The following is an 18866-nucleotide window of genomic DNA, read 5'->3' on the forward strand; positions in this document are numbered from 1 at the left end:
GAGAGAGAGAGAGAGATGGGCAGAGAAGAGGAGCAGCTCACACTCTCTCTGAATACTTAACAGCGCCTCTCTTTGTCACTTCCATTAAATTATAACATTTTAAATTATACGTGACGTGTTAAACTTGCTCCAGTTTAGCCGTATGCGCTGTAGGTTGGAGCTGAACTGATGGACAAACTTGTTTACATGCGACAGCTGCAGCGCAACGCACCGCCGCGTCCAGCAGGCGGCGCCAGAGCTACAGCCGCCGCGGAGGCAGGGGGCGGGGCCTGCCGCTCCACCGCAGATCTACACAACATAGGGACCGGTCTCACTCGTCAGTAAGACGAGCCAAGTCATATATAGATCTGTGAAGTCTGTATTCTGCGTGTGCGACTTGTCTGCACGTCTGCGACTTACAAACTGCAAGCTCAGTCCAAAAACATGTTTACTGGTTATCCACAATGGAGAAACGGAGGAGGTTGTGGCATTGTAGAGGAATTTAACGTTAGCTAATAAATGTGGCAACGGAACGTTAGTGTGACTGTGATGGATGAAGGCGGATATATTTTACAACGACGCTCGCAGCTAAAGTAGAGGTGAGTAACGTTAGCTTGGTTAGCTAGCTAGCTAAGCTAGCTTGAATGAGCCGATAACGTTACCTAAAAAGCTAACTTAGCTAACGACTCAGGTGACAGGTCCGTTTCTATCAAATGCATAATTTTAAACTTTCTATTAAAGATGTTATAATATATTTTGGATGTAAACACCCTACAATTGATTTTATTGTTAATGTGATGATTGTAATGGGTACGTTTTTTATTCACAAATGTCTTTTTTTCAGGAAATTACCAATATTTTCTCTGTTCCTTCATGATTTCACACATTTTTTGACCTCTAAAACCTCTTCAAAACAAGAAGAGTATCTGTACAATCGTTTACTATAATCACATTTTTGAAAACATGTAGAATTGCCTTTATTTGGTTTTAATATATCTATTTACTGTACTTTTATTACTATTATATTATTGTCACTGTCCTTTTCTGTTACAAGACTCTAGTATAATTTCAATTCACAATAGTTCACATAACGGTTATGATCAATACATCCATAGTTATGATAAGTAAAGTTTCGGCACGTTTACAGAATAACGTTTTCTACATATTTGGACGAGGTTTCAATGCATTTTCTTAATTATTGATTTTGACTCCTCTAGTGTGGCTTAAAATATAACAACTTTGTTCGTGTATTAAGTAAAATAACGTAGTAAAGTAGGAAATGGACAGATTGTGACAACATTTAATTTCGTACATTTACTAAACTGTCTGTCCAGCAAGGTTAGGTTTTATCATTTGAGTTTCTGATTTGGACAATCCAACAGTAAAACATTAATCTAATCTAACGTGAAGGTAGTGAATGTGTCGTTTCCGCTTTTTCATTAACTTATATATTGTCAACATGAGTGTAGTGTGTAATTGAGGTTTAGCATGTTGAGGATGAGATGAGGACATGATGAAACTGCTTGCAATGTTGTGTAACTTATGTGAAGGTGACAGAAATGACATTAAAGGACAGGTTCACAATTTTTCAAGGGTGTCTTAAAACAACAGTCAACTGCCCAAATGAACACTGACACATATTTTTCTTGCTGTAATCATTCCTCCTGTTCATACTGACCATTAGAAGATCCCTTCATAATGCACTTATAATGTAAGTGATGTATTTAACAGTTTATCTGAAGCTATTATGAAGCGTCAGCGCAGCTCAACAGGGAAACATTGTCTATGGAAACAAAAAGAGGGAGTTTCATGCTAAAAAGACTAAATGTGTCAGATATCCATTTGATATGACTAACTCAGACTGCTGAAGCCTCATATAAGCTTCACATCAACTTTTAATAACTTTGTGGACACACTGGGGATTTTGGCCTCCATCACTTATATTGAAAGCACATTTGAAGGGGATCTTTTAACAGCCAGTATGAACAGGAGGAATGATTACATCGAGGAAAACCCCTTTCACTGCTCACATGGACACCTGACTGTTGTTTTAAGACAGAAAAAATTGTGAACCTGTCCCCCACATCTAATTTTTTTGCATGCAGTAGAACAGGAGAACAACACCTGTTTGGCAAAGCAGCTTATTGGCGGGGCAAACCTCGAGGGCCAAGTGGCTATAACTGTCAGACTAAAGTGTAATTAACTCTCGAAATAGGACGAGCCAGAGGAAACAAATGTCAGGCACACAGGTAGACAAACAGGAAAGTTAGAGATGGCTGTTATTCATCAAAAAACAAACAAAAAAGTCCTCCACAGTGCTCATTTTCCTAAAGCACATTCAGACAATTCAGAGTTGCATGCAAGCCACCCTGCTCTTTCATGTCTTGGCTGCTAGTAATGCATTTGTTCGCCGCTGTGGATGATTTTTCAATCAACAGTAAACATCACATATGTCAGAAGCACATTTCTTGATCAAATAATATGAGTTTATGGCTGATTTTAGATGTTTTATTTAGCCGCTCTCTCAGTTAGGAGTGGGCCAGGAGAAGAGGCTCTCGGTGGCTGTGTGGTGAGATTGGAGACGTGCACATTATAGATAAGCTATCGTGATGTTTCAACGACCCCATTATGGCAGCTCCACCTAGACTAAACCAGCTCACATCATTGCAGGACGCCTGGTCTGACTTTATTACACAGTAATGATAATAGGTCAGTTAAAACAGTTGGGTAACACTTTCTTACCTAATTTGTGTTGCCATGACACTAATTTAGAGCATCTCAGGAGCTGAAATCACACAATCAGCATTATTACTTAACCAGACACTCAAGGTGTAAGGTTTCTTATCCAGCGAGACACCAGCACTCCTCCTTTTAATTGTATTACATAACAAGAGGACAGGGACACCTGGCCGCAGCAAACAAGATCAAACTACATTGTTGGACAGGCTCAGAAAACACCTCCTGTGAAGTTTAGTGAGAGTACATAGTGTTCTCAGTGTGACGTGGTATGTTTTTTTTTTTTTTCTCGGTCTGACAGGTGGGCATGATGGGGGAGCAGGCCGTTAGCGGCGCTGTGGCTGCAATCTCTCCAGTGCAGCAGATGCTGGCCTCTGGCACTGGAGCCCTCCTCACATCTATTTTTGGTGAGATAATGGAAACAAAGACACGTTTGCCACATTTTCTCATGCGCTGCAATCAGTTTCTCAATCAATTACTTTATTTGTTTACAGTCACACCGCTGGATGTTGTGAAGATCAGGCTGCAGGCTCAGCAGACGCCGTTCCACCAAGGTAAGACAAGGATCTAGAAGTCTTCTTCTTCTATGGTGTTGTATTACATTTTATCTCTATTGTTGGAGTCTTTGCTTTTAACAGCTGCTCGTGGATGCCATTTTTATCTCGATGCTTTTCTAACCCGACTGCACCTGTCCTTTGTGTCTCTTGTGCTCTCTTCATATCTATGTTTTTTTTACACGCTATGTCTCTTGTCTTTTCTCTATTCTCTATCCTGCCTTTGCTTTTTTTTTTTTTTCTCCCTCATAGCTTTAGCTCCTGAATCTGCTCCATGGGGTGGTGTCATCCGCCCTTCCAAGTGTGAGTATCTGACCTGCTGCTGCTGTTGCTGCTGCTGCTGCTCCTGCATGCTAATCATGGCTTGTGGTTTGAAAACACACCGTTGCATCACAGCTTTCTGTGTTCGGCCACGTGGTCAAACTACAGCAAGCCCCCCCCTCCCTTTGCAAATAGACCCACGTGATTTTTATCAGTTGTAAATGTGCATGTTTTTGTTTCACTGCTTGGCCCCCTTAGTCGTATTTTTGTTTGTTGGTGTATGAAGTCTTAAGTTATACGACTCAACCTTTTATTCTGGCAGATTTTCTTTACTCCTGCTCAGTCATGATCCAGTCACTAGTGAATGTTATGTTTTTTCTCTCCTGCGATATTTCCACATGGTAAAATGCATAGCGGGGGGCTGGTTGTGAAATGAACCTTTTTTTAGAGTTTCCTCAAAGGTTTTGTCGATAGTCGGCTTTAAACAAACAGGCAGAGTAAGCAGTGACAAGGACAGCCCTGATCTTATCTCCCGAGTAGCTCTGCGGTCATTGCCGTCGAATGTATTATTCATCACATTTCTCTTCTCCGTAAAGGCTATACAGATTAGTTCATAACAGTTATAACTATTTATCAGGGTCTGGAAAAGTCTTAAAAAGCATTGAATTCAGCTCTCTCAAAACAAGAAGGTATTAAAAAGTCTTAAATCTTCTTGCCTTCCATAGACATCATCATTAGTTCAAGCTTTTTTTTTTTTATGTGGTTGCGGCTGTGGCGAGGCGTTATGCATCTGTTAACTACAGGTGAGATGACATGACAGTGGATTGTGCTGCAGGAAGCTCAATTCTCCATTGTTACTGTTGGCCACAGTAGTGAGGAAGCTCTTCGTTTAATAATTAGCGTCAATGTTTTGAAAAACTTTAATCAACTTAAATTATAAATGATTTTGTAATTGGTTAATCCGTCCAATTAATCCATTTTCTGCCAATTATTCAAGTCCAAGTCATGTTAATTGAATAATTATATTAGTAGGAGCTGGAGACTACTGACAAAAATGAATAAATTTCTGGGTTAACAGTATTACATTAATTCTATGTGGCATTAAAAAGGTCTTAACTTTAATTTGGCGAACACATCAGAAACCCTGATTTACATGTTTCCCCAGAAGCTTGTGTTTAGATCCTCTTATTGCTGGAGTCTTACAGTTACTGTGTGCTTTGTTGGTATTTTTAGTTCTTCTGACCATGAGTTGTTATGTCTGTCACAGGGAAGTGTTTCCTGTATTGTAATGGGCTGATGGATCACATCTACGTGTGTCAGAATGGAACCAGCTGCACCAGCTGGTACAAAACACCGACACATTTCAGCGGGACTCTGGTGAGTACGATCGCCGCGGTCGGAACAATCTGTTTACCCACAAAATGGTTTGAAATATGTCAAGTTTGTTTGTTTTGATTTTTTTTGTGCCACAGGATGCTTTTGTGAAAATCACTCGTCATGAAGGGCTCAGGTCTTTGTGGAGTGGGCTCCCACCGACACTGTGAATATCAAACTCTCAGCAAGAAAATGTTAAAAACACTTGTATAAAAACACTGATGTAAGTGCTCTTATTAATTTGAAACTCTCTTTATTTGTGTGTGTATTTAGGGTTATGGCGGTACCTGCCACTGTCATCTACTTCACCTGCTACGACCAGCTGCGGGACTTCCTAAGATGTGGTCTGGGTTTCCAGGGCATCCATATACCCCTTGTTGCCGGGGGTCTTGCCAGACGTGAGTGCATGAAAACACAAAAACATACATCCTAATTGTACGATTGTTGTTTGTTTTTGACTTCCACTATATGTATGTGTGTGTGTTGCAGTGGGGGCTGTGACAGTGATCAGCCCTCTGGAGCTGGTGAGGACGAAGATGCAGTCGCGTCGGCTGTCCTACAGTGAGCTGGCGGTGTGTATCCGCTCTGCTGTGGCCCAGGACGGCCTGCTGTCACTGTGGAGGGGCTGGGGACCCACCGTTCTCAGAGACGTTCCCTTCTCTGGTGAGAGCAGCACAGATGACGATACATCCCCCCCCATAGACTTTGAAATGTGACTGTATGATGAAGTTTTATAGGTTGAAAAATTAATCTAATCCTCAATAGAAACTCATCGAACCGCTCCTGCAACAAAATCCTCTGTTGTGATTTTAAAATCTTTAGTATGTCTCAAAACTGCTGTCACTTCATTAGAACATGCAGACCTGTCAACCTGTATGCCTGTAGCCTGCTGAAAAGCAATAAAAGAAGAAGAATTCGACCAACCATAGCACCGGATTCATTCCTCTAGCCTTCACCCAAATATCAAGCGGGGATGAATCATGATTGACAAATGCGTAATGTCATTTCAAGAGGCTGCAAATCGACAGCAACATGATTTTATCCCTCTCGTTCCCCCTCCTCACTCCGGCTGGCTATTTCCTCAAGTGAGGACGCTTCTTTTAACTCCTTTGCAAACGGACTGGGGTGGATGTGGAAAGTTGAAATTGTGAATTGAGTTAAGTTAACGCAGACTTAGCCTAATGTTAGGTAATTTGCAAGCTAGCTTGTTTGTTCACCAGGCATTTAAGGTGGCAAAGTAACGTTAGGATATATTGTCCGTGTGACGCAGATTGTAAAACGTGACTTTTAAAGTGTGTACTCATAATTATCGCAGCAGCCAAACCCGTAACGGTAATAAGAGGAGCAGTGGCATGATGGGGAAAAAAGTGAGTTAATGTGCTGCAGAAATAGAGGGATGTGATGACTTCTACAAGTTTCAACAGTCACGTTCATATTCAGCCTGTATTGTCATTAGGTCATCATGCTGTTCAGTCATCGCCTTCCTATAATGAGAACTGTTGTATTAATCAGCTCTAAAAATATTTATTTCACCATAGTCACAAAATAGTCTGTTTAGGGTTTTACAGCTACATTGTCATCATCTGTTCAAATCAGCTGAAAATCATATTTTCAAAAATCAAATTGGCTTAAAGTTTGATAATTGTGGAGGTTGTAAACAATAGAAACTATATAAATGCAGCAGTAGTAGCAGGTTATGTGTAGCCTGAGTGAAATTGTGTTCCTTAGTAAGCTGTGTTCAGGCAGGTGAAAGACAAATGGACAAACAAGCATAAATGACGGACTAACAGTAGAGGCATCTGCACATATTTTTGTAAACAATCTGTTATCGGTATCAAGAATTTTCATATCAGTGCATCCCTCAAATTTTTGTCTGCTTGACTGCTGCATGTATGCAAATGGTGTACGCATGTTTGCAAATTATGTACAATAATTCATTGTGCGAACAGCAGTGATTTGCATCTGACATCTATGTCGCGGAAATGGTACTCAAAAAATTCGTGGAGGGTCGGCAGGTCTGGAACAAAGTTAAATACACTGCTTCTCTGTTGTGGTACCGCCGCTTGAAGCTCTGCAGGAAGAAGCATTTAGAGCCATAGTTTTGCAAAAATGTGAAAGTGAAATTGCAAAAGTGAAACCCACTTAGACTGATGGATGGATCTGAGAAATTTATGTGAATGTTTTGACTTTTTGTACCATGAAACTACAAACCATTTACAGCTACCTCTCCAGCTCCCCGAGGGCGAGTGTTTGATACCTAAAAGATACATTTGGGGAGTTAAATAAACATAGAAACCTTTTTTGTGGATTACATGCTGTCAAATTTTGACAGAAAAATGACAAAGTACAAAGTTTAAGATGACTACAATGTGGAGCAAAACAACTGTTTGTGTGTATTTGCAGCCCTGTACTGGTTTAACTATGAACTGGTGAAGGCTCAGCTCTGTGAACAAGCCCGAAGGCCTCAAGCCAACTTCTCCATCAGCTTTACAGCAGGCGCCATCTCTGGAGCTGTGAGTTCTCAACGTTAATGAAAACACACACCTGTCCTCCATATTAAATCTGTTTTTAATTACTACTGACTGTAGTGTTCATATTTCATTAACAATTATTAGTAAATGATAAGACATGATAACCGTCGGTCTAAAATTCTGATTAATTCAGTTAGAATGCATTAAAAAAAAATGCAGCCTTGAGAAATCAGGATGTTTTCTTTAATTTTACTGACCAAGGTGATCTATTCTTTTATAAATACATCACACCTCCTACTACTTCAGGTCCGGCTCTTAACAATGAGCGCATTGTCAGGGATATGTTTAGAGAAGTAGGCCAGTTTTTGACCCACATCCACAACGTAATGTCTCTTGAGCAATAATTAAGCAACTGCCCTCCTGATACGAGTCGTGAAGTTATCCTTCACGTGTGGATAATATTTAAGCTTTTGAGGTGTAATCATTGCAGCAGCAGCTATGTATCGTCCAGAATTTGACTGTTCATGTCCGTCACGTTATCCAGATCGCTGCAATCCTGACGCTGCCTTTTGACGTGGTGAAGACTCGCAGGCAGATTCAACTGGGAGAGATGGATACTCTAGGAGGTCTGTTTTGTGCTTATTCTCTGTGATGCAGGCAGTTGTGTTTCCTGTATGTATTTACTTATGTGCAATGTTAAATCTTCTGATTACTCTCTCTCCTAGTTCCCTTAAAGAGAACCACATCCACATGGCACATAATGAAAGAAATTCGGACTGAACTGGGCTACAGGGGCCTTTTTGCAGGTGCACACTCATGCAGTCTTAAATCAATATAAAAAACATCATTTTTGCTTTGCTAAAAGCTGAAACTGAAGTGAAAACTTTTTGTATTTTTTCGCAGGTTTCATGCCCAGGGTGATCAAAGTGGCCCCAGCCTGTGCTGTTATGATCAGCACCTATGAGTTTGGAAAGACCTTCTTCCAGAAGATGAACCTTGATCGAGAGCGACTGGCATCTTGAAGGGTTGTCGGCGTTGCGCTGGGTGTTGCTCAGTAGGAGAAAAGAGTTCATGGCAACACACAGATGCAGACTTTAATACCAGGACAGTTGGGACAAGGTCTTCTCAAACCGAGTCTTGAGGAAGAGGATTTGTTTTTTTTTTTTTGTTGTTTTTTATTTTAAAGTGAAGAAGAGGATTCCGCACATTTCTGGGATGCTGCGCCCTGCAAGTCCACTCTCTTGAAATGTTACTGTGGTTAAGACTTGAGACACAACTTGATCCTCGAACACAATGTGGAGTTTGACTAACGGACGTGGAAATCTTTAAGGAGAATGTTTTTTGGATGAGCAAAGGAAGGGACTTGTACCAAACTCCAAGGACACGGATCACACCTCTGTGCACATTCTCAAAAATACAGTAATGATAAGTCCTGTGATAATTCAATGATTCTCTCTTACCTGGAAGTTTCACATGTTCAATACCCACTACAGACAATTGTTTATGATGAAGACGCTGACAAGGCTGTTGTCATCTGAACCTCTGAATACGTTAAAATGACATAACTTGATCTATGCAGGACTGAGGTGTAAGGAGTAATGCTTAATGGGAAAATCTAAAAACACTGCATCGGTAATATAGCACAAGTTTTAGGAAAATGTTCTCATTCTCATACTTTGTATTGCCTGACAAACTGCATGGAGCGTACAGCTTAATTCAAGACAGAATCTAAATAAGCTGGCTCACCCTGCATTAGCATTACTGCATTACTCTGCATTCCTGTAGCAGTAAAGTATTGAAGTTTTGATTTTCATCTACTAAGTAGATGACTGACAAATCTGTTTTGTATGTGGGATAAGTTCGACCATTGGTAGCACTTTACATTTACAACACAAGAGATGTGAAATGAAATCATAAAAGTTAACTACAGGTTGTTATGTTTGTTGAATGTATGCCTCTTTTCTGTTCTCACAATCGGAGGAAAGCCATAGTATTTGACACAGAAGGCCTGGTTATAATGAGTGAACATGCACTTATTTCGTCAAACGAAATTAATGCAAGCCTTCTTGGAATTTTATGTCGATGCATGGATTTAGCAGTTTATGCTATGATTATATTACAAAGAGCAACAATGTTCAACATCTGTGAAAACCTCCACAACCAGCTTCACAAATATCACACACAAATGTTCTGAAAATTTGCCAAGGTACGGTGGTGCGAAAAAGAAAAAAAAACAAAAGGCTTTCCAAACTTCCCTGCGTGGCATTGTGGCGTTAAATTACTTTTGAATTTCTTGCCTGCAGTGGAGACATTATCAGAACTTGTTACAACACTGGATCATAAAACAATATTGCTGCCTTAACCAAAAAAGGTAGAATGTTTCCGTTGTTTTTTATGAATTAAATGATAATAAACTATAAGACAGCTCCATTTTTATGTTGTGTGATTTATATTTATTTAGGAGTCTGTAAATGTCCAACATTATTTAAGATAACAAAGAAGTGGTGTTTATATATCTCTCTCACTATCAGCATTTATGTCCTGTAAATGCTGATAGTGAGAGATACATATACTGTGTCTCACTACTAAAGCATAAAAATGGCCAAAAAATACTTTAATGAAATAGTAAAAATAAGCACCAGATTGTATATGTACATTTGGAATAATATACACAGAAATTGACACATAGTGGAGAACAAATTAAATGCATTTTGGTACCATTTAAATATAGTTAATAACTGAAAAATATGCAGTAAATACTGCATTGAACTGTAAAAAGAGCAGAAATACTCAAAAAATACATGACAAATGGTTTGTCAAGACAAAGTGATATATTTACATGTACTTTTTGTCAAGTAATATGTAAATATAAGCGACACTTTCAATTTTGTACATGTATACATTCTGTAAATACATAAAAATGTCCAAAAAGTACTTAAATAAAATAATAAAACCAAAAACAACCAAATAAACGCTGTGTTGCACATGTTAATTTCGAATAATGTTCACAGAAACTGGCACACAGTGGAGAAAAACTTCAATGTATTTTTTTCCCATTTCAATATAGTTGTAAACTATGAAAAATACAGATATAATACAGTACTAACACTGTAATGTACTGTACAGAGAGCAAAAATATGGTTTGTCAAGACAAATTTGTATGTGTATATATGCAATTCGCCAAGTCATATGTAAATACGAGTGACACTTTAAATTTTGTCTTATATTTGATGATTGCAAGTGATTTCTGCCGTAATACATGAAAATATTCAAGTCAAACAGCGGCGTGTAGTGGCTGCTGAGTTTCACACGTTTCCATAGTGAAGTCCCGGGGGTGGGGCTTAGTTGAGGATAGTCACGCTGAGTCTCGCGATATTTTCTTTTACATATAACAACGGTTCGCTCCTCAGGAAGGCCTCTTTGAATCGGATTGGAGACAAAATGGTGAGTGTGCTCTCCACGCTGCCGATACTCAAGACAGCAATCCATCTGTCATCTAAAGCATCTGACAGATTTCACTTGTTTTAAGGAGTCATACTTCTTTTATAGACATTTTAGAAGATCGGTCGCGTATATTTTTGTAGTATTTAAATCTGAATCGTAGCTCAATGCGTTTGTGATGCACGCACAACCATACCGGCCTCTAAGTTAACGGCCCAAAATGGCTGCTTGTAGGACTTTATTAGCTAACTTATGGTTTGTTCTGCCTGTGATGAGACTCTCGACGGGCGGACAGAATGGGTTTAACCCCCTTGCTGAATGTCGAGCACTGAGCGCAGTCTACACCTTAGTTTAGAAAGTGTATTTTGCATCATAAAACTTCACGAGCATGCTTGCTAACTAAGCTAGCGGCGTGGTTAGCTAAGTTGCCCTGAATGTAACCATCAACCTAATTTAGTTAAATGAAATCTACTGTGAAACCAAGCACATACACGTCCATTCTATATTCAGGACCCACTTGGCTAACTGCAATTTTAGGCCATTTTTGAATGTCGGCTGGATCAGCTAACAGTTTCTTCCCCTTCACAGTCCCACCGTAAGTTTTCGGCTCCGCGCCACGGATCGCTGGGCTTCCTGCCCCGCAAGAGGAGTCGTCGCCATCGCGGTAAGGCCAAGAGCTTCCCCAAGGATGACCCCAGCAAACCCGTGCACCTGACCGCCTTCCTGGGCTACAAGGCCGGCATGACACACATTGTCCGTGAGGTCGACAGACCTGGCTCAAGTGAGTAAATCTTTCTGTTAAGAAAATATATTATAAGCCAGAGGTTATTGATTTTATTGGAGTATTTATTAAGTAACTTGTGGTTTGTTCTGCCTGTGATGAGACTCTCGACGGGCGGACAGAATGGGTTTAAACCCCTTGCTGAATGTCGAGCACTGAGCGCAGTCTACACCATAGTCTAGAAAACGTATTTTACATCATGAAAGTTCAAAAGGTCTTAATTTAATTGTTGCTTTTTCTTATGAAGAGGTGAACAAGAAGGAAGTGGTGGAGGCTGTGACCATTGTGGAGACACCCCCCATGATTGTGGTTGGCGTTGTGGGTTACGTCAACACCCCCCGCGGCCTGCGTTCCTTCAAGACCATCTTCGCCGAGCACGTCAGTGATGAGTGCAAGCGTCGCTTCTACAAGAACTGGTGAGATGCTAAAGAAAACTTTATAAATTCAAACTTGAATGTAATAAAGTGTATGAAGCAGACGTTAGTTGCCCAGTGAAGATGAAACACATTCTGAGTTTTCACTGAGTGAGTCTAACAGTACGGTGGCCTCTGTGGCAGCTCCGCTCAGGCGCCGTGTGCCCTGATGAGCTCCGGGCTCCTCTGGCCAGTGGAAAGTGCTGCTTAGAAACTGTGCCATGAGCCGAAATCTTTACTAGCTGGCGCAGCCCCCCTCGGTCCGCATGGAGGGAGGGCGAGCAGCTAAGCACTGAGTTCTTCCGCTGACCCTCCGGGGTTACGAAGGACCTGTGCCAACCTACATGTGCCTCTGTCTCCCCTTGCTGCGCCGCATGCTCTCAGGTACAAGTCCAAGAAGAAGGCCTTCACTAAATACTGCAAGAAATGGCAGGATGACGAGGGCAAGAAGCAGCTGGAGAAGGACTTTGCCGCCATGAAGAAGTACTGCCAGGTCGTCCGCATCATTGCCCACACACAGGTTAGTATGTCGTCTTCTTTTCTTGTTTCCTGCTTGTTTGTCAGTGATGAGACCACGGATCTTTGCGTCAGGCATGGCGCCCGAGACACATGAGGATACCTTCCATGCTGCCTTCCTTCTGAGACTTCACTCGCTATAATCTTCAGTCTGTCGTGGATATATCTCTGTTCTGACCTGCGTTTTGATCTCTGTGCAGATGCGTCTGCTGCCCCTGAGGCAGAAGAAGTCTCACCTCATGGAGGTGCAGCTGAACGGAGGCAGCATCTCCGACAAGGTCGACTGGGCCCGTGAGAAGCTGGAGCAGGCCGTTCCCGTCAACACAGTCTTCACCCAGGACGAGATGATCGACGTCATCGGTATCACCAAGGGTCACGGATACAAGGGTAAGATCGGCTGCAATTGTTTTAAAACGCAGTTATAGGATATTCTCAAGGCGACATGTCTGCTTTAACGTTTTTATCTCGACTCTGATCAAATGTATCTTGTCTTTTTCTAGGTGTCACCAGCCGTTGGCACACAAAGAAGCTTCCCCGCAAGACCCATCGTGGTCTGCGTAAGGTGGCCTGTATCGGTGCCTGGCATCCTGCCCGTGTGGCTTTCTCTGTGGCCCGTGCTGGTCAGAAGGGTTACCACCACCGCACAGAGATCAACAAGAAGGTACGTAGAGGAGGCTCACCTTAAGTCTGTGTGTCAGTGTTGCAGACGAGCAGGCTGTTGGTTAAACTCGACTGTTTATGTTGTAGATCTACAAGATCGGCCAGGGCTACCACACCAAGGATGGAAAGCTGGTGAAGAACAACGCCGCCACCGAGTACGATCTGTCCAACAAGAGCATCAACCCCCTGGTGAGTTATGTTCATGCAACTTGAGCAAAGTTTTTGGCTGTATCTTGCCTGGGAACAGAAGTGACTAATTTTGTTTTTATTTTTAAAGGGTGGATTTGTCCACTATGGAGAGGTGACCAATGACTTTGTCATGGTGAAGGGCTGTGTGGTTGGAACCAAGAAGAGGGTGCTGACTCTGCGCAAGGTGAGGAAGAAGTGCATCGCCTTCTGTAGTATCAGTTAACATTGGGACCAATTGTAGACATTTCCTTCAAGATGAATTATGTAATGGTCATTATATGGTTTAATGTACTGTGAGTGTAGCGTAAACCTAGATTAATGTAGTCTTACAAGCCACCAGAGTCTTTATTTATATTAAAGAAGGCTTTTCTGTAAGATTGAATATCTGCATCTATCATGTTCTAGACTTTAATTTATTTCTTTTTTGCTTTTTCCAGTCTCTGCTGGTGCAGAGCAGCCGTCGTGCCTTGGAGAAGATCGACCTCAAGTTCATCGACACCACCTCCAAGTTCGGTCACGGCCGTTTCCAGACTGTGGAGGAAAAGAAGGCATTCATGGTACGACTTAACACCGAGTCTTTAAGACTTTTGTCTGCAGTAAACTTCCTCCTTGTGGTTGTGTGTTAATGACTTGTGGGGAAGTTTAGTTTGCACACGAAGACGACTACATTTATTCAAAGTTGCTGCAAAATCCTTCATTAGTCTTGTTTTAAGAACACAAAATGAGATGTAGCACACTAGATGAACTTATATCAAACTCAAAACACTACAAACACATATTGGACACTGTTAGATATCTACATGTGTTTTGTAAATGTCCTGCACTGTTCGTAACCTGGTTCAGTCTTCAGTATGAACTCTGGGTTCCATTCCAGTGCCATAGTGAACTCCAGTGAGGCAGGGGAGCAGTGCCTGTTTGTGCTGGCTCCCTGTTCACTCTCTGGGAACACCGGCCACTCAGCCAACATGGACAACAAGCCAATGGCAGACTAAGTATTGGCATCCAACTGATTGTCTTGTTTCTCTTCTCTTTCTATAGGGACCACTCAAGAAGGACCGCATTTCCAAGGAGGAAACTGCTTAAAGTCCCTGTCAACACGCAATGTCTCTGCTGGATCGTTTGTCACCATCATTACTGTTGTGCAGAGTTATTTAATAAAAAAAAAACAAACCAAAGAATGAAGTTTTTGTGTTCTTTTTAAAAGTGAAACTGATTTTTAGAGGTCGAGGCCTCGTTGCAGTCGATAAAATCACAGGAGTCTGTTGGCTCAGACCGGAGGAAATCTGTGGTCAGCTGGTGTTTAACCTTGTAGCTCGACTTGAGTCAGCATGTTGGGGGAAGTTGCAGATGACAGCTTGATAATTCAACACAGGTAATTGGTAGTTTACAAAAGGCATCTGAAGAACAGATTCTGTGATAAAGTTCAGTCACTTGAGGACGTACGAACAGTTTGTGGAGGACTATTAGCTGTATGTGATGCAGATAAAGTTAACGTATCGTCCACTGAGCTTGTTAAATGTGATCAGCCTCATGTTGCGGCTGAAAAGGTCGACGTCAGCTGTGAGCGCGGAGCCACCTGTGCAGAACTGATGGACAGTGAGACCCTCCGTTAGCTAACATTGCATGTTTAACTGGCTATATGTGTCCTTGAGCTGTAAGGCTTGTATCCCGCTGACATCAGAACTTGAGTAGTCACAGTACGGTAATTAAGCCTCGCCGTCATCCGTTCTGACTCATCACTGCCAAAAGTAAAACCACCTCTTCAGCAGGTAATGAGGAAGACCCTGAGAGGGCTCCACAGGCCGTTAAGATGTCCCGCAAAACGCCACTGCATAATATTCAGCACTCTTTGCAGAAATGTGGATTTTCTAAAAGGATTTCCAAGGTCCTGCCTCCCCATTAACCTGCAGCTGAAGTACAATTGTTCTCTATTGAGCAGCATTTGAAGAATTCCACATTTTCTCCACCAAAGCAGTTCTACAGCGAGGAAGAAATACCCTCTAAAGGGCACTTATGATAAACCAAAGACCTGCCGTACATGTAGAAGCAGCGGGAGGTCGTCAGTGGAAGAAGGGGTGAAGCCTTGTGTCACTGTGGCCAGAGGACAGTCATGGAGACGGCTCCCGCTGTTACATAATAACCTCCAGAGGCTCTGACCCCTGCCCTGCCGCAGCACAGGCAGAGCTGCGGTTCAAAGCACCCGCAGAGCCTGAGCTTTACGTAACGCCCCCCCCCCCCCATCCCTGCTAAATGTGGCGGTTAAAAGTCTAGAATTATGCCATTAATTGCTCCCTCAGTCCCACTCAGGTGAGGTCAGGTGTCCCAGCAGGTGCTCTCTTTATGACCCCGTGCATCTGCTCAAACAGCATCTCTGTGCACTTTTCACAAAGGCCTGTCCGCACCATTCCACCCTATTAGTCGAGTCCTCCATCATCTCCGATGAGCTCTCCTCAGAGCCAGGGACACGTGCAAGTGCTGGAAGAAGTATTCACATCCTTTATTTAAGTAAAAATATCAATACAGCAATGTGAAAATACTGAATATTATCCATTGTGTCAAATCTTCATCTGGAAAGTAACTAAAGCTGTCAAATAAATGTAGTGGAGTAGAAAGTACAATATTTTCCTCTGAAATGTCGTGGAGTGGGAGTATAAAGTAGCATCACATGGAAATACTCAAGTAAAGTACCTCAAAATTGTACTTATTCAGTACTTGAGTAACTGTACTTTCCACCACTGATGAATGAGGCCTGTATTGTCAGTGTTGCTATTTTATGTGACTGCATTTGTGTGTGTGTGTGTGTGTGTGTGTGTGTGTGCTATCATGCAGTGGTCCAGTCCTGAGGTAGCAGCTGTTGCTAGTGGGACAGCAGCCAGGTAACCAGAGTGCATGCTGGGACAGCAGAGAGGAGGGCCAAGCATTTTGATTTATGTATGAGAGAGTGTGTGTGTGTGTGTGTGTGTGTGTGTGCAGTTGCTTGTACTCGCGAGTAGGTGTGCGCGCATCTGTGTGTCGGTGTGTGTCCTGGCACGGAGTCAACGCCGGGCCGTCCTGCAGAGCGAGGGAAGTGGTTGGGTGGTGCTGTGGCGTGTCGTCGTGGCGTCTTGACAGGAGGACAGACTGTCGGAGGGGGACGACCGCACACGCAAGACCGTTATTACACACGACGGAGGCCGCAGACATGGTGGCTACTACTGGTCCAACACTGACTATCTGCTGGTCTGCTGTTAGACCCCTTTCCTGCTCCCAGCTTCTCAAATATGCTGCTTTTCTTCGCTTTATATGATTGTAAACTGACCAAAAAAGCAATTTAAAGAAGTCATTTCAGCATTTTTGAATCATTTGTCGACTAAATGATTCATCGTTTAATCAGAAATACAATCAGCAGATTCAATAACGAACCAGTAATGACAATAATCACTATTAGGAGCTCCAGTAGGAAGTCTTTGGTTTGTACAAGGTGAAATGAAATGCACCACGGTTGTCTGGAGGGCGGAGGAGCCGGAGAGGATGCTTCATGGCGTGTATTGTTGAACATTTTGCTCAACCTCCTAAATAAAAAAGGTTTGAAAACAGTATTTTTATTTCACACTTTTGATGCTGAGAACTTGAATGGAAGCCTACCGATGATGTAAACAGGTGGAAATCACTAACAAAAGACGTGTTTCTGTCTGCCAGGCAAAAAAAAAAAAAAAAAAAAAAAGATGAAAGTATGCTTCTTTTTTTTTTGTGTGTGTGTGTGTAGTTATTTTTTAATGTGAAGAATTTGCAGCAGTGACTGAAGCTACGAGGCTGCGTCCCCGCGTAAAAGGACGGTGGAATCCGAGGGCCTGAGCGCTTCTCTCGGGCCTGCCAGACTGCAGCTCCTGCACCCCTGCACTGTGGCATCAGTATTCCAGGCCCGTTCATGGACACAGCGTTCCCTGAGCTGAGGGAGGCAGCCCCCGACTCTCTCTCTCTCTCTCTCTCTCTCTCTCTCTCCGTCTCCCCTCTCCCGTCACACCACCACCACCAGAGGGCAGAGCGCGGCAGAGCTCCGTTTGCTTCACGCATCCCAGAGCACTTTGTGTGTGCTGTAGCCTACTTTGGTTCCTCCTCTTTTATCTTTTTTTTTTTTTTTTTTTTTTTTTTGGCCTCTATTCAGAGCTGGATTTGAAAGCTTCAGATGATTTTGAGACTCTGTATATTTGTTTTTTTATTCAGGAAATGATGAACCTTCATGCTGCTTGTATCAGCAGTGAGGGTGATGTGTCATTTCAGACTATGTTTGCTCCAATGATTTTTTTTTTTTTTTTCCTTTTTCAGCTGGTTGACTGTACTTATAGCTTTCTGTTGCCGCTCAACTCTGCATGACCCAAAAATAACCCGGGGTGAGCGCAGTCAGCAACTGTTCTCTGGTCAGCACAAACAACAGGCCGCATTTCTCTCTCTCTCACACACACACACACATACACACACACACATACACACAGAGAGGCTTGCACATGCAGTTTCAGTGTTTGCACACACAGGAAAAATATAAACATTCCTCTGCACAGAAGTCCACACACACACACACACACACACACACACACTTCAGGTTGCATTTTGTTTGCCGGAGCAGTAATCCTCCGAGAATGACAGTCGGATGCTGCTGCGACCGTCCGGCCTCTTCTTCTTCTTCTTCTTCTCCTCTCTCGGTGACTTAAAGTTGGCGGTATATGTTTTCGGAGGCTTCGGGTGACGGCGCCCACACAGCTCCCGTGGGTGCTCGCTTTCTCTATTCCAGAACGTTGTCCGGTAAAGTCAGAGAAAGGTCATCGGTCGGTTTGATGGGAGGTTATGTAACCTCGCAGCCTGCCAGAGACACAAAGCCAAGCTCGGGCAGAGAGAGAGAGAGAGAGAGAGAGAGAGAGAGAGAGAGAGTGTGTGTGTTTGCTGTTAATATTCACAGCCAGGAGGGGACAGTGTGTTCCTCGGGCCTCATCTCCTCACTCCAAACAATCCCCTCTAGTGACCCCACCCCGACAACTACCACCAGCCAGGCTGTTCGCCCACTTCTCAGATCACATGGCACTGCAGAGACACTTTGATCACCACAGCAGGAACAAGAGGAAGAGAGAGAGAGAGAGAGAGAGAGGAAGGGAGGGGAAAGAGCGAGTCAAGGGAGAAGAGCAGGGGGGTCAGATGATGGAGAGGAGAGACTTGAGGATCTTCTTGCAGACTAAACTGCACATTTCAGGCCTCCTGGAGTCGAGTGGACTTCAAAATTAAGAAGGATAGGTTCACAATTTTTCCATGTCTGTCCTAAAACAATAGTCAGCAATCATTGCAATCATTCCTCCTGTTCATACTGACCATTAGAAGATCCCTTCATAATGCACTTTCAGTGTAAATGATGGGAGACAAATCCCCACAACCCTCCTTCTGTGCAAGAATGATTTTAAGATAATATGAGGCTTCGGCCATCCAAATTAGTCAAATCAAGTCAATATCTTTCAAAGGTTTTAGT

General features: G+C 42.6%; 2 protein-coding genes and 2 non-coding genes across 5 annotated transcripts; all 4 read left to right on the forward strand.

Annotated features, from left to right (window-relative positions):
* Positions 1-34: 34 nt before the first annotated feature.
* Positions 35-9805, forward strand: slc25a39 (solute carrier family 25 member 39). Of its 2 annotated transcripts, XM_044332457.1 has the most exons (12): positions 35-578; positions 3017-3122; positions 3210-3269; positions 3522-3572; positions 4798-4907; positions 5003-5070; positions 5178-5302; positions 5394-5567; positions 7308-7417; positions 7920-8001; positions 8101-8181; positions 8279-9805. In XM_044332457.1, exons 2-12 carry the CDS (start codon positions 3023-3025, stop codon positions 8395-8397), a joined length of 1080 nt encoding a protein of 359 aa, XP_044188392.1. In that variant the 5' UTR covers positions 35-578; positions 3017-3022; the 3' UTR covers positions 8398-9805. The 2 variants fall into 2 exon arrangements, with proteins under 2 accessions (XP_044188392.1, XP_044188393.1); XM_044332458.1 differs by lacking the exon at positions 3522-3572.
* Positions 9806-10724: 919 nt separating this feature from the next.
* On the forward strand, positions 10725-14553 carry rpl3 (ribosomal protein L3). Its single transcript, XM_044332456.1, has 10 exons — positions 10725-10819; positions 11405-11597; positions 11845-12013; positions 12395-12530; positions 12727-12913; positions 13027-13187; positions 13274-13375; positions 13464-13559; positions 13813-13932; positions 14414-14553. The coding sequence occupies exons 1-10, from the start codon at positions 10817-10819 to the stop codon at positions 14456-14458; spliced, it is 1212 nt and encodes a 403-aa protein (XP_044188391.1). The 5' UTR covers positions 10725-10816; the 3' UTR covers positions 14459-14553.
* Positions 12566-12660, forward strand: LOC122967833. Its single transcript, XR_006398689.1, has one exon. It is a non-coding gene; the product is annotated as a small nucleolar RNA U83B (small nucleolar RNA).
* Positions 14194-14326, forward strand: LOC122967829. The gene has a single exon (XR_006398686.1). It is a non-coding gene; the product is annotated as a small nucleolar RNA SNORA54 (small nucleolar RNA).
* Positions 14554-18866: the final 4313 nt, after the last annotated feature.

The sequence above is a fragment of the Thunnus albacares genome, chromosome 17 (assembly GCF_914725855.1).
Source record: "Thunnus albacares chromosome 17, fThuAlb1.1, whole genome shotgun sequence".
In the NCBI taxonomy this organism is placed as follows: domain Eukaryota; kingdom Metazoa; phylum Chordata; class Actinopteri; order Scombriformes; family Scombridae; genus Thunnus; species Thunnus albacares.